Genomic DNA, 12,989 nt, shown 5'->3' with positions numbered 1-12,989 from the left:
TATTTGCCAAAGTTATCTCACATCTCCTTTTTGCCCTCCTGAGTTCCCTCTTAAGTAACTTCCTACTGCCTTTATACTCTTTTAAGGATTCTCTCAATCACTTCAATCTAGACCTCACAGAAATAGTAGCTTGAATGAATTATACCTGATACGCGTTGAAAATTTTTCACAAAATATAGTTCAAAAAAGACTGGTATTAAGGATGTAAACCTATCTTTTTCTGATTGAACTGGTGCTCATAGGTGTGCAGCATTTTACAAGGAATGGTTATAATGCATGAATGCAAATGACAAGCATTGACAACTGTTTAATTTGCTAATAAATAGTTTAATAAATGAACTATTTTAATCTGTAACACTTTTAATGCTTCATTAAGAAATAATAGAAAAATAAAATACAGCAATAAGTAACTTGTACTTTGTACAAAATCTCTTTACATCATTGTTCAGCAGATATTTGCCATACAGCATACTCTGTGTGAATAAATGTCCCAGATTCAGACACCACAATTCTACCTGTCCACTCCCAGCTATAGAGAGCTGAAACTCTAATTACGATTAACTCTAGGCATGCTGGTAAATTATGGAAATTTTACATGAACTGACATTTGTTTAATGAATAACTGCAGTTGGTCCACAGATTGCTTTGCTTCATTTAACAGTTTGAAAACATTTCTGTGTTTGCTAGAGATCAACTGACAACTTTAAAAATCTTAGAATTTCAACAAATATTTGTACAACATTAGCATTTGATATTTGTTGCTCTTGAAAGCTGGCTGTAAACTATTGCTCTGAAGGTTGCAGAAGTGTCTGTGGAGGTCGTAAAATGTCAGGGATTGGACATTTAGGATCACTTCTGTAGCCAGCACAGAAAAGCCTGAAAACCTCAACCATAAATTACTGAACCGTTGGACCTAGCTGTACTCAGGAATTAAAAAAACCTTTCAATTGTTTTGGTCAGCAAGCTGTTTACAGCTCATATGTGGTTCTGACAGGAGGGAATTGCATCTGCTCTTATCCACTGACATTAATGACAGTATAGTATTGCTTACTTGCATTAATTGGTAAATAGTGATGAAAAATACAAAGAAATACATACATCTTTTTGAAACTTCCCAGTCATTTACAGGTACCTTTCTTTTCTGCTGTTCAGACCTTTGACAATCACAAATCATATCCTCTTGAAGCAGTGGGTAGCCAATTTACTCCAAACCTTCTATAAGTGGTACTTTAAAGCTAAACGCCCCTGGTGTATTTGCCTGGAGTTAGTCATCATCAAATTTTATATTTCTTCTTTTTTGAATTATCCCTGCTCTGGTTAAATTTGGGAGCTTCATTTGCAGGAATTGTAGAGGTAACCTACTGAGAAATAATTAGATATGCTACCAGTATGTAGAATCCTTTCAGCCAAATACTACAGGCCAAGGTTATGAGAAAAAGTGATCCACTTTTACCAAATCATTGAAATTCTGCTAAGACCACAAGAAAATATGTTTGTAAATTGGCTGAAATTGCATTTCTCCTAGCAGACCCTGTATATATCCATAAGAATTGCTAATTAACAGAAATATTTTATGTGCTTTTTCAATTCTGAAAATTTTATCTACTGTACTTTTATTTCAGTTGTATGGGCTGCAGTTAATGTTGATCCATTTAACCAAAGCTAACAAACATTTAAGGAAATAAGGTGCATGTAACAACCTTAATTTTCAGAGTTGGTTTAATCTTAAGGGGGAGAAATAAAATCTTTTGAGGGTGTTACGATTACTACAAATGTAAATCACTTATTGGTATCTTATTGAACACTTGAAGACAAATTTTGAGTTAGGTCAAAACAATAGTATTATAGAACTGTTGTTCAATACAAAGTCTACATAAGTTTAATAAAGTGAAAACGACTTGAAATAATCATCTTTCATTGTATGTCAAGTGGCTCGACTACTAAAGGGAATTGATAAATAGTTGAATGGAAAAAAAGACTACAGGACCATTGGAAAAATTCAGGACAGGCTGCAAGGCCTCCTTCTGCAATGCGTGAATCTATAATAGATTCGTTCACTTTACGTTGTTATTGCCAGCAAGGCCCAATCTTGGCAAAATTTGAAGAGGAACTTCTGCTTCCATGAGTAGTAGGACAAGCCATTTCACCTTTGTTACTGATTCCACCAACACTAGATTAAGACCCTGGCCACTTGAATGTTAAGTCTGTTTGAATAAATCAGACCAGCTCTGTTGATGTGTCACTAGACTCGAAATGGTGACTCTGCTTTCTCTCCACAATTGCTGCCAGACCTGCTTTCTCCAGCAACTTCTATTTTTGTTTCAAATTTCAATGGTTCATTGTTATTGTTGTGATCATATGACCAAAGACTGGTGATCTTTTCAAACTTTCCAGATTTCTGTTTGTATACTAAGATTGTGTTCTGAATTGGATTAGATTAGGTTAGATTCCCTACAGTATGGAAACAGGCCCTTTGGCCCAACAAGTCCACACCAACCCTCCGAAGAGTAACCCAACCAGACCCTTTCCCCTACCCTATATTTACCCCTAACTAATGCACCTAACACTATGGGCAATTTAGCATGGTAAATTCACCTGACCTGCACATCTTTGTGATGGGAGAATGTGCAAACTCCCCACAGACAGTTGCCCAAGGCTGGAATCGAACCCGGGTCCCTGGCGCTGTGAGGCAGCAGTGCTAACTGCTAAGCCACCGTGCCACCCCACAGGGGTAGCTGATCCCAGACATAGTGGGTATGCTACAATTGACTTTAATGACACTGTACTGGTTTTAATCACCTTCTAGTAACCCCTTCTAAAAAGTGCATGTGAGACTGTTGGATCAAGACAGCAGCATAATCATATCTGGATCTCAAATGTTACAGATATGGGAACATACTTCCTGTTTAGGCTCATACATTACGACGAGAATGAAATACTATAATCCTTGTGATAGAAACAAAATTATAACAATGAAAAGAACTGCCTTCAGGAGGAGAGAGGATAAAACTGTAAAAGTAGCACACAATACCAATCTGGGACATGTCTAACAAAATTGCTGAGCAAACTGATTTCTTTGTAAATGCAATTAAGATTAAAAATTTGGTGGTTTTAACTTGAATAAAGCATTAATATTAGCTGCTGATTAGCAGAAAATAATCTTAAGAGTTAAAGATTATATTTTCTCGAGGTTGATATTTTTTAAAATCCCTATATCATTGAAAAAGACCAATGATCCAAAAACCGAGTTTAAAAATTCAACACCCTGATGATTAAGAGTGTTCTGGTTTGACAGAAGCAGTAAAAATGCAGAATAAAAATTGAACAAACTGCAGATGCTGTAAATCAGAAACAAAATTGGAAATTGCTGGAAAAGCTCAGCAGGTCTGGCAGCATCTGTGGAGAGAAATCAGAGTTAAAGTTTTGGGTCAAATGACTCTTTCTCAGAACAATATAGAATCCTGTGCGTGAACAGCATCACAGCAGAGAAGTTGTTCTGTGTCTATGATTTACACTTGCTTGTTAAGGGGGAGTATTAGAAGTCTATCAGAAGAAACATTATTCTTGGCAAAATTAACCAAATCAGACCAAGGATACAACTATTTAATTAACTATTTACAACTACTTAGAGACGCCATGGAATTTACTGAACAAGAGACCCGTGACACATAACAGAGAGTGAAATCACTGGCAACAAAGCAAATTATCTTGTATTTGAGAGGATTAATTTTAAAAATGGACTTGAAATGGACTTTAAATCATAACAGTAGCATGTATCTTGTTGATATAGGTTAAAGATAGGGATGCTGCTAACATGGACTGATTAATGGGAAAATGTGACAGCACGGGAGGCAAATGTTAATTACACCATATGTAGCATTCTGACTGTTAAACTGAGTAGAATTTTGTAAGTTGTTATATTTTGAATAGTATTTATGAAAATTCACAAAAATGCTAATAATGTTTCAGTCTCTGGGTGGAAATTTTACAGCTATAAGATGTATTGTTATGTTTGAGACTGTCCTTCATTTAACAAAAAAAGGAGTCATGTGACCTGTTCTACAGTTTGCCTACAGCAAGCCTGGGCTTCAACTGTTAGAGAGTAAAGGGGGCCAAGATTGAAGATATAACATCTACAATTGCAAGCAATGGCAAGGTCTCATAAAATGAATGTGATGATTGTAAGGCTGTGAACTGTTATGCCTTAATCTGTCCATTTGGTTCCAAAATATCAGATTGTTGGCCTCTTATACAAGTGATATTAGGTCCATGTGATTCAGCTGGAAAGATCAAGTTTGTGAGGAATGACTGGAAGATTCACCTAGTCTGGATTAGAATCTCTGGCGGAGAAAGCTCACTGCAAAAGATAGTTGAGATTAAAAATTCACTGACCAAGGAAATAGGAGACTAGAAGCAAAGCATAGGGAGTTAAGAATCACTTTGGACTGGTTCTGGGAAAACTGAATGTCCAATTGAAGGACAGTGTACAATAGATAATGGTGGTTTATTTAATTTTAAACATTCTGTCCTGTAGTTTAAAGCATGAAGAGACCACAAAAAATGGTGTCCATTGTGACTTTAGTTTGCTTGTTATTGTGAATGTTTTAAAATATGAAATCTTGACATGTTATTTGTTCAGCTATTAAATGGAAGTTAATTTTTTTAAGCTACCCGTTTCTATGGGAACCAAAAGATTGTTTTAATGAACTGCCATTTTGTTTGTTCAGAATTTCAAGTTCTTCACTAATATGTGTTCAAACATTTGCTGAATTTTTATTTTCATCTTTTCATGGCAACTATAAAATGTCCTTGCATTTCCTACATCATCCTAGTGAGACTGTCATTCACCAATTCACACTTTGTGTCAATGCATTGGTCCATGTAACGTATAGGCTGGCTGAAACTTGATAAGAGTTGCCAAACCATAGTTAATCTGAGGTTACTGATATGTAAGCTAAACATTCCAAACTGTGAAACCAACAACTAGAGAAATAAAGTGAAACAAATGTAGCAACTCTCAATATCTTATCGGGTACTTTTTGAACTTGAGGTGGGATTTGGCTAGATGAGGGAACGGATGAATGGGGCATTAATGCGAAGCCCCTCTCTCTTAATCTGGTATGATGACAGATTTGTCTAAACAACCTGCTCAGAGATGTTATAACACACCTCTGGAACAGATGGGACTTGAACCCAGGCATCCTGGCCCAAAGGTAGGGACACTATCATTGTACCAGAAGAGCCTTACCCAAGACATTTTATCTCTTGGGCTTCACGTGCATGCAGCAGTAAATGTTGAGGAAGCAGGAGACCACCAGAACAAGCAAAGGGAGTCTTACTGACAAGGATGTTAGTTGTAGAAAGTGGGTTTCAGAAAGGTGTTACAGCAGAAAAGAGGAAAGAACTGGGGCAGGGGAGGTCTAAACTTTCCCAGCGGGACCCAGAGGATCACTTGAGGGTAAAAATGACATCAAAGGCTCAACAAAATAACTTTTGTACTTGGGACTCTCCTGGCTTTGGATCCTCTGCCCATTGAAATTCCATAGAGGTAATCCCAGAGAGGACTTCTTCCACAAGCAAAAGTTAAACTTGAAGTTAACTCCTGGTGACATTATTAGACCTTAATCTGCATCTTGAAAGATGATCCATGCTAGCTTTATACGGGGACTCTTGCCAACTAGGTGGTATGGTGGCCCAGTGGTTAGCATTGCAGCCTCACAGCACCAGGGACCAAGGTTCAATTCTAGTCTCGGGTGACTGTCTGTGTGGAGTTTGCACATTCTCCCTGTGTCTGCATGGGTTTCCTCCCACAGTCTAAAGATGTGCAGGTTAGGGGAATTGGCCATGCTAAATTGCCCATAGTGTCAGGCACATCATTGGGAGGGAAATGGGTCTGGGTGGGTTACTCTTCGGAGGGTTGGTATGGGCTTGTGGGCTGAAGGGCCTGTTTCTACACCGTAGGGAATCTAACTACTTTGAAAAGTAGATTGAAGTCTAACCGGCCACTCCGGGGTTCCTGTAGCAATACATAACTTTAGAAACCTAACTTACAATTGGAGGCCATGTTGCACAATGTGTTGCATCCTTACCTCAGAGCCTCTCCAGTTTCAAATTCTACTGCAAGATATGATGGCCATTGATATTGTCAGCATGTTGAGTGTCAACGTGTAAATCCCTCCAATACTCGCCAATGATAAGATATGAGTGGGAAAAATGTGTGGCAGCCATTTGATGGAAGAATTGGAGTCTATTTTTAATATTCACAGCTATAAGCTACAATATGCATGAACCACTGTATGTCATCACAAAACTTGGACTTCTTATTTCTTGGTGTGGTGACTGACTCAGTAAGCTAGATGGCTGGCATGGATCAGCCTGGGCTTCAATCCCTGGGCTGGACTGGGGAGCTGGCTTCCTGCCCTCCCTGTAGTGAAGCTTGTGGCACTGTGGATCAGATCTGTCTTTGGACAGAGAACTCAAAAGGAAAAAGAAATGACAACTGTTATTCATGGCAATCTGAAGTGCTCAACAGTCATAATTGTAGGCACAATCTCAGAAACATAGGTGTATCTATGAACAAAATGATTGCAGATTAAGGCCTAATAAATACTCACTGATATTAAAAGGTAATAGCCTGGTGATGGCATTAAATTGCTAACTACATTTTCTTTTCTGTAAAAATATACCTACACACATAAAATTCATTCTCAGATGAACACAAAATGAAATAAGGCAACTCCCACATCTATTCTCATGAGTTAAATTGCAAGATCTTTTAGACTCAATACTTTCAAGTTCAGTTAATGTCTATTTTATCCATATACTAGCATACCAAGAATTAATTTGAAGAACAGAAAAAATCCTTTCGGATCTGTACAGGATAAATTACAAAAAGAACATATTAAAGTCAATCTTTTGATTGCACATTTGATATTAGCAGCTAAACAGTCACAAACATGGAAAAGAGATTACTTCTCAATCTATAACTCTAAACGTATCAATACTGTTGCAGCCACATGGCCATTAGAATATTACTGCAAGAGGTATCCATCTACACATGAACTCTTCTTTAAATAACAATGGAGTAATTGGCAATTAGTGTTTCTTAGACTCCACTTTATTAGCAATAGTTTGTTAGCTCTATCGGGAATTGGTTCGTAAAGTTTTATCTAAAGTACGGAAACTTGTGGAGGCTTAAGATTCATGTTGAAAACTTGTCCAAATTAAAGAAATGTCAACTATCAATGTCTCATCATACTTTCCACATAGACAAAGCTAGGCATTGTAGTTATAAAATGTTCTCCCACTGAACTTGCTGAGATAGAACTCAATAGCATTAGTAGTGTATTCACACATGAAATCCTTTCTCCTGTATGTGGAACATGTGCAATCTCAAAGTCTGTATACTGCTCACTATTCGTCTCTGATGTCCTATTAATGTGACCCCAATTCTTCTCACATCACTAGAACAAAACAAAGTAAAACTGATATTATGTCATAGTATGTTAAAGATTGGAAGTTTATATGAAAATATACAATCCACTCTGAAAACAAAGCCAGCCATTTCATTCATCTTTAGGAATCACCTAAAACTGAAGAAAGAAAGAATGGTGATCCCAGCATATTACACTTGAATAAATTGACTGAAAACATATATGATAGAGATAAAGGAAGCAGCAGTGATACAGCATAGTTCTTATTTTTCTATATTTCTTCATATACTAGCAAAAACGTTACAGACAGGAGGTTAATTTTAAACAGTTTGAGACAAATCTGGCAACTTGCAAACATTTTAAGATTTGTCATTTAAGTCTAAGTCAATTAGACATTTTGAGAATCTTCCATCATCCGATTTGTTGTCTCTGACCTCTCTCAACTTTCTGCCTCAAATTTCCATTGCCCAGCACTCCAAGCATTTTAAATACACCCTTCACATAAGGGAAACCAGTACATTTTTAAATTCATTTACAGGATTGGGGGCATCACTGGGTGGACTAGCATTTATTGCTCACCCCTAATCATTAACAATTAAGAATCAACCACATTGTTGTGGGTCTGGAGTCACATATACAGCAGACTAGCTAAGGACAGTAGTTTCCTTCCGTAATGGACATTAGTGAACCTAATGGGGTTTTCCCCTGACAATTTATGATGGTTTCATGGTCATCATTAGACGCCTAATTCCAGATTATTATTGATTTCAAATCCTACTATCTGCCATGGTGGGATTCAAATCTGGGACATTCTTTGGGCCTCTGGATTAATAGTCTCGCAATAATACCACTAGGCCATTGCCTCTCCTGAACAGAGATATTTACAGTTTGAAATGTTGAAAAGTGGTGAAGCTGTAAATTGATTGATTAAGCCCAGATAGATTGTAAGAAATATTTCAAAAGGGAAGATTTACTTATGATTGCTCATCTTTATAAATCAATGTAGCTCCCAGGACTTTTTCTCATACAAAAGGAGAAAGAAAATGTGGACGAGATGCATCGAGTGAACTGGAGATTACTTTTGTCTATTTACTCACATTGAAGTTTACAAATGTCAGAATGCTCATAGCACAATAAATGTTAATCTGCATTAAATTGGGTGGTAGTGCTGGCCAAACAGATACTTACAGACAGATTAAGCCAGTGAGCCAGAAGGTGGCTGTTGAGGTATAATGAGGGGAAATATGACAATATTCACTTCAGTATCAAGTGAAAGAGGCAAGATATTCTTGAAAGGTGAGAAAATTGAAAATGCTGATGTTGAGAGGCAATTATACAAAGAACACAAAGCTAGCAAGCAATTAGGAAGGCAAATCGTGTTGTGCTTTTCGCATTATTTGGAAGTAACAAATATCGAGTAGCATGGACTCAGTTCACCTGAAAAGCTCTACCACATTAATTAACTTTTTTGGCTGTTTCTATTTATAGCTCAGACCGCAAGTTGAAGTTATAGATAAATGTGTGTGCATCTGCCTGTTAGTTTTCTTCTTGCTGGACAGCACATGGCAATTGGCCAGTTTTACAACTAATTATTTCTCAATAGCATCCCTGTGGGAAAAAGGAATAATACTTGGAAATGAACATGCTGGGCATACTGGAGCTACATTATGAGATGTCTGGGATGTGTTGGCTCAGTATGTGTCAGTTTCATGCTTTATTAATATCAAGCTCCAAAAATGCTTGTTGAATACCTTGATGAAGTACATAGAGACAATGTCTATCACTGTCTTCATCAATCTTCTTCAAAAAATGCAATCAAGTTAGTGAGACAATTTCCCACACACAAAATCATGTTGACTCTCCCTGATCAGTCTTTGTCTTTCCAAATGCATGTAAATACCATCCCTCAGAATCACCTGCAACAACTTACCTACCAGTGATGTTAGGCTCACCAGTCTATAGTTCCCTGGGATTTCCTTACAGCATTTATCATCATAGTCATAGAATCCCTATAGTGTGGAAGCTGGCCATGCAGCCCACCAAGTCCACACCAACCCGCTGAAGAACAATCCAGTCAGACCCAACCCCCCCCCTACCTGAACCCCGTAACCCTGAATTTCTCATGGCGTATCCAACTAGCCTGCACATCCCTATGGCACATCTTTGGACTGTGGGAGAAAATCAGAGCAGCTGGAAGGAACTGACTCAGACACAGGGAGAATGTGTAAACTCTGCACCGACAGTCACTCAAGGGTGGAACTGAACCCGGGTCCCTGGCACTGTGAGGCAGCAGTGCTAACCGCTGAGCCACTGTGCCTATAATGGCATCACATTAGCAAATCTCCAGTCTTCTTGTACCTCACTCATGGCTATCGATGACACAAATATCACAGCAAGAGGCCCAGCAATTTCTTTCCGAGCTTCCCGTAAAGTTCCGGGAAATATCTAATCAGGTCCTGGGATGTTTATCTGCCTTTGTGTGTTTTAAGACCTCCAGCACCTCTCTCTCTTCAGTAATATGAACTCTTCTCAAGACATTAATATTTATTTCCCAAGTTCCCTGGCTTCCAAGTCCTTCTCCACAGTAAAGTTTGGTGCAAAATATTTGTTTAGTATCTCACCTATCTGCTATGATTTCACATAGAAATTGTCTTGCTGATCTTTAAGGGGCCCTATTGTCTCCCTAGTTACTCTTTTGCCTGTTATGTATGTATAGAATCTCTTTGGATTCTCCTTAACTCTATTTCCCAAAGTTATGTCATGTCCCCTTTTTGCCCTCCTGATCTCCCTCTTAAGTATACTCCCATTGCTCTCATGCTCTGCTATGGATCCCAGCTGTCAACATCTGATATATTCTTTTTCTTGAGCCTCAATTTATCTAGTCAACCAGCATTCCCTACACCTACCAGCATTGACTTTCAGACCCACAGCAACATACCATCTTTGAACTCTTGTTGACTCATTTGTAAAAGCTTTCCACTTTCCAACCATCACTTTATCTGCGAGTAGCCTCCCTCAATCAATGTCTGAAAGTTCCTGTCTAATACCATCAAAATTGGCCTTACTCCAGTTTGGAACTTCAACTTTTTGATCAGTTCTATCCTTTCCCTAAATATTTTAAACTAATAGAATTATGAAAAGTTGGCCCAAAGTGCTCTCCCACTGACACCTCAGTCACTTGCATTGCCTTATTTCCCAACAGAAGGTCAACTATTGCTTCTTCTCTCGTAGGTGCATCCACATATTGAGTAAGAAAGTTTTCGTGTACACATTTGACAAATTCCTCTCCATCCAAGGCCTCAACACTATGAGAGTCCAACAGTTAAAATCTCTTACCATTACAACCCTAATTTTCTTACAGATATCTAAGAGCTCCTTCATACTTGCTTTTCAATTTCTTGCTGACTATTAGGGGAGCTATAATTGATCCCAACAAGGTGATCATCCCTTTCTGGAAAATGATGAAGAAAATTACTTAGTAGAACCAAGAGTTATGTTAGAGAAATAACATGATAATGGTAAAACAGTGTAGCAAAGGAGAAAGTTGTTATGCTGAGATAAAACTGGAAGAAAGGGGAAGTTGAAGTGGAAACAAAAGGGGAATCCCTTGCTTGTATGCTTAAAGCACAATTAACTTATAGAAATTAACTGAACTTAAATTATCGGACAGTACTAGATTAGTTGGAAGAAGGGGTACCTCAGGAATAGAGGTTCTGGTTCAATTTAATCAGATTCATAACTTGTCTAGCAATTTCTGTTTTGTTTGCTTCAATATGTTCTCTCTTTGATGAAGCAGATTATGTGCATACCTTAATCTAAAATCACATACCAATGAATGCAAATGCTGCCCAGACAATAGTCTCAGGGAAGTGAGATTTGAGCAGCCACCATAAGATGTTATGACATTATATTCTACTTACTCAATACTCATCCTTGTGACTGAATCCAAACTTGTGAGGCCTGCGGCCATGAAATTGCTCTTGTACTGTTCCATTTTGATTGAGTCCAGCCAATCATTTACGGAGAGAAACAAAGAAAACTCTGGCAGTTCACCAGGAGATTCTGGTAATCTGTATTAAAAGAAATTCAAAAGTATTCTACATTTGTTGCATTCATAATGAAACTGTACTCCTTGTTCCAATTGTTACACATGTCCTTACATTATTTGGAGCCTGACCAGAAGGCTATAACATTTTATCAGGTGAAAATTAAAGCTGATACCAGAACAGCTATTCCATGTGTGTGATCTATGGCTACAGTTCATCACCTGAACACAAAATGTTACCCATTCGCTTTGATCTGTCATTAGTCTCATACAAAGAATCGAATGCTTACTGAGAAATATTTGGAATAAATCCCAAGAGAAACAATAAACATAACCAGAAAATTATGATGGAGAAGTGGGCTCAATCAGGTGATAAGTAGTTGGTCTACAGTGTGAAGAAAAAGATTCAATAAACCATTTTGCAGTATAAAGCAAAAGAAAATGTAAAACAATTAATTAATCGTGTCAGTCGTGTCTCAGTTAGTAGCACATCAGCATCTGAGATAGAAGACTTTTTGTTCAAATCCCACTCCAGAACTTGAGCACAAAAATAATAGTCAATTGCAGTTCAGAGACAGTGTTGCATAGATGGAGATGCTGCTGTTTTGGTGAGATAAACTGAGGTCTTATTTAACTGCCCAAGTGGTTGTTAAAAGTCCCATGGCAATATCCTGAAGAACAGCAAGGGAGTTGTTCCCAGTTTCTTACTCAGAATAATGCCCACATTCCATGAATGATTTAAGTAAAACACAATCAACCAATAGTCTGATTTTGGGGGCTCTCCTGTGACACATAGATCGTGTCCCTACCAGTTCAAGTTTCCCACCTCCTCCAGAGATGTGGAATAACATGTTTGAACAGATTGGTTAGAAAAATAGATTAAGTAACAGAAAAGAGATTGACATTAATAATGCCAGAAATGTAAGGTTAAAGGTTGAATTGATTATTTGGTTTTCTCTTAAAAAAAGAGGTGTGACTTTAATATCAGGTCTTTAAAATCACTAAAGAATTTGAGTGTCATCATCAAATCGAGAATTGGGAATTTTACCAAAGTTGCTTGCCTTTGTCCCAGTTATGTCAGGCTCTAAGATTTTCATTCTGCTGAAGCAAATGAGGGGATAACCTAGTGAGATGAACAAATGTAACTGGAAAACTTAGAAACTCATAAATCTGTCAAAATAAATACAATTCACTTCATTGAATTTTGAAAACCATTAGAAAACTAAAACATTGAAAGCATACTATTAGAAGACCAAAACTATTTCATATTAAGCACATGCATACTCCCCAGAATAGAAGTGCAAAAAAAAACTTGTCATGAAAAAATTATCAATGGATTGGTGGGTAGCTAAGCCAACAAATTGGCATTTCCTCAGACTGTTCTATAATTAAACAGTATTTATTAAAGCAAAATGATCAGACATCTCTCATAGCTTTCAACAAGTCAACAGAAGGCAGTGATGTTCTTTACAGATTGAATGAAAGTCACTGGAAATGTTTAAGCAATTAGG

General features: G+C 37.6%; 1 protein-coding gene across 2 annotated transcripts in view; it reads right to left on the bottom strand.

Moving 5' to 3' along the window:
• Positions 1 to 361: 361 nt before the first annotated feature.
• Positions 362 to 12,989, bottom strand: part of epha6 (eph receptor A6) — a 695,995-nt gene continuing 683,367 nt past the window's right edge. For both annotated transcript variants that reach the window (XM_072585079.1, XM_072585081.1), the window contains 2 exons: positions 11,354 to 11,503; positions 362 to 7,463 (listed from right to left, as the gene is read on the bottom strand). In XM_072585079.1, coding sequence (XP_072441180.1) covers positions 7,349 to 7,463; positions 11,354 to 11,503 — 265 coding nt within the window. In that variant the 3' untranslated portion in view covers positions 362 to 7,348. The remainder of the gene's footprint in view (positions 7,464 to 11,353; positions 11,504 to 12,989) is intronic.

Source organism: Chiloscyllium punctatum, chromosome 15 (genome assembly GCF_047496795.1).
Source record: "Chiloscyllium punctatum isolate Juve2018m chromosome 15, sChiPun1.3, whole genome shotgun sequence".
Taxonomy (NCBI): Eukaryota; Metazoa; Chordata; class Chondrichthyes; order Orectolobiformes; family Hemiscylliidae; genus Chiloscyllium; species Chiloscyllium punctatum.
The sequence above is the reverse complement of the archived record's forward strand: the minus strand, read 5'-3'. Positions and strand labels throughout refer to the sequence as shown.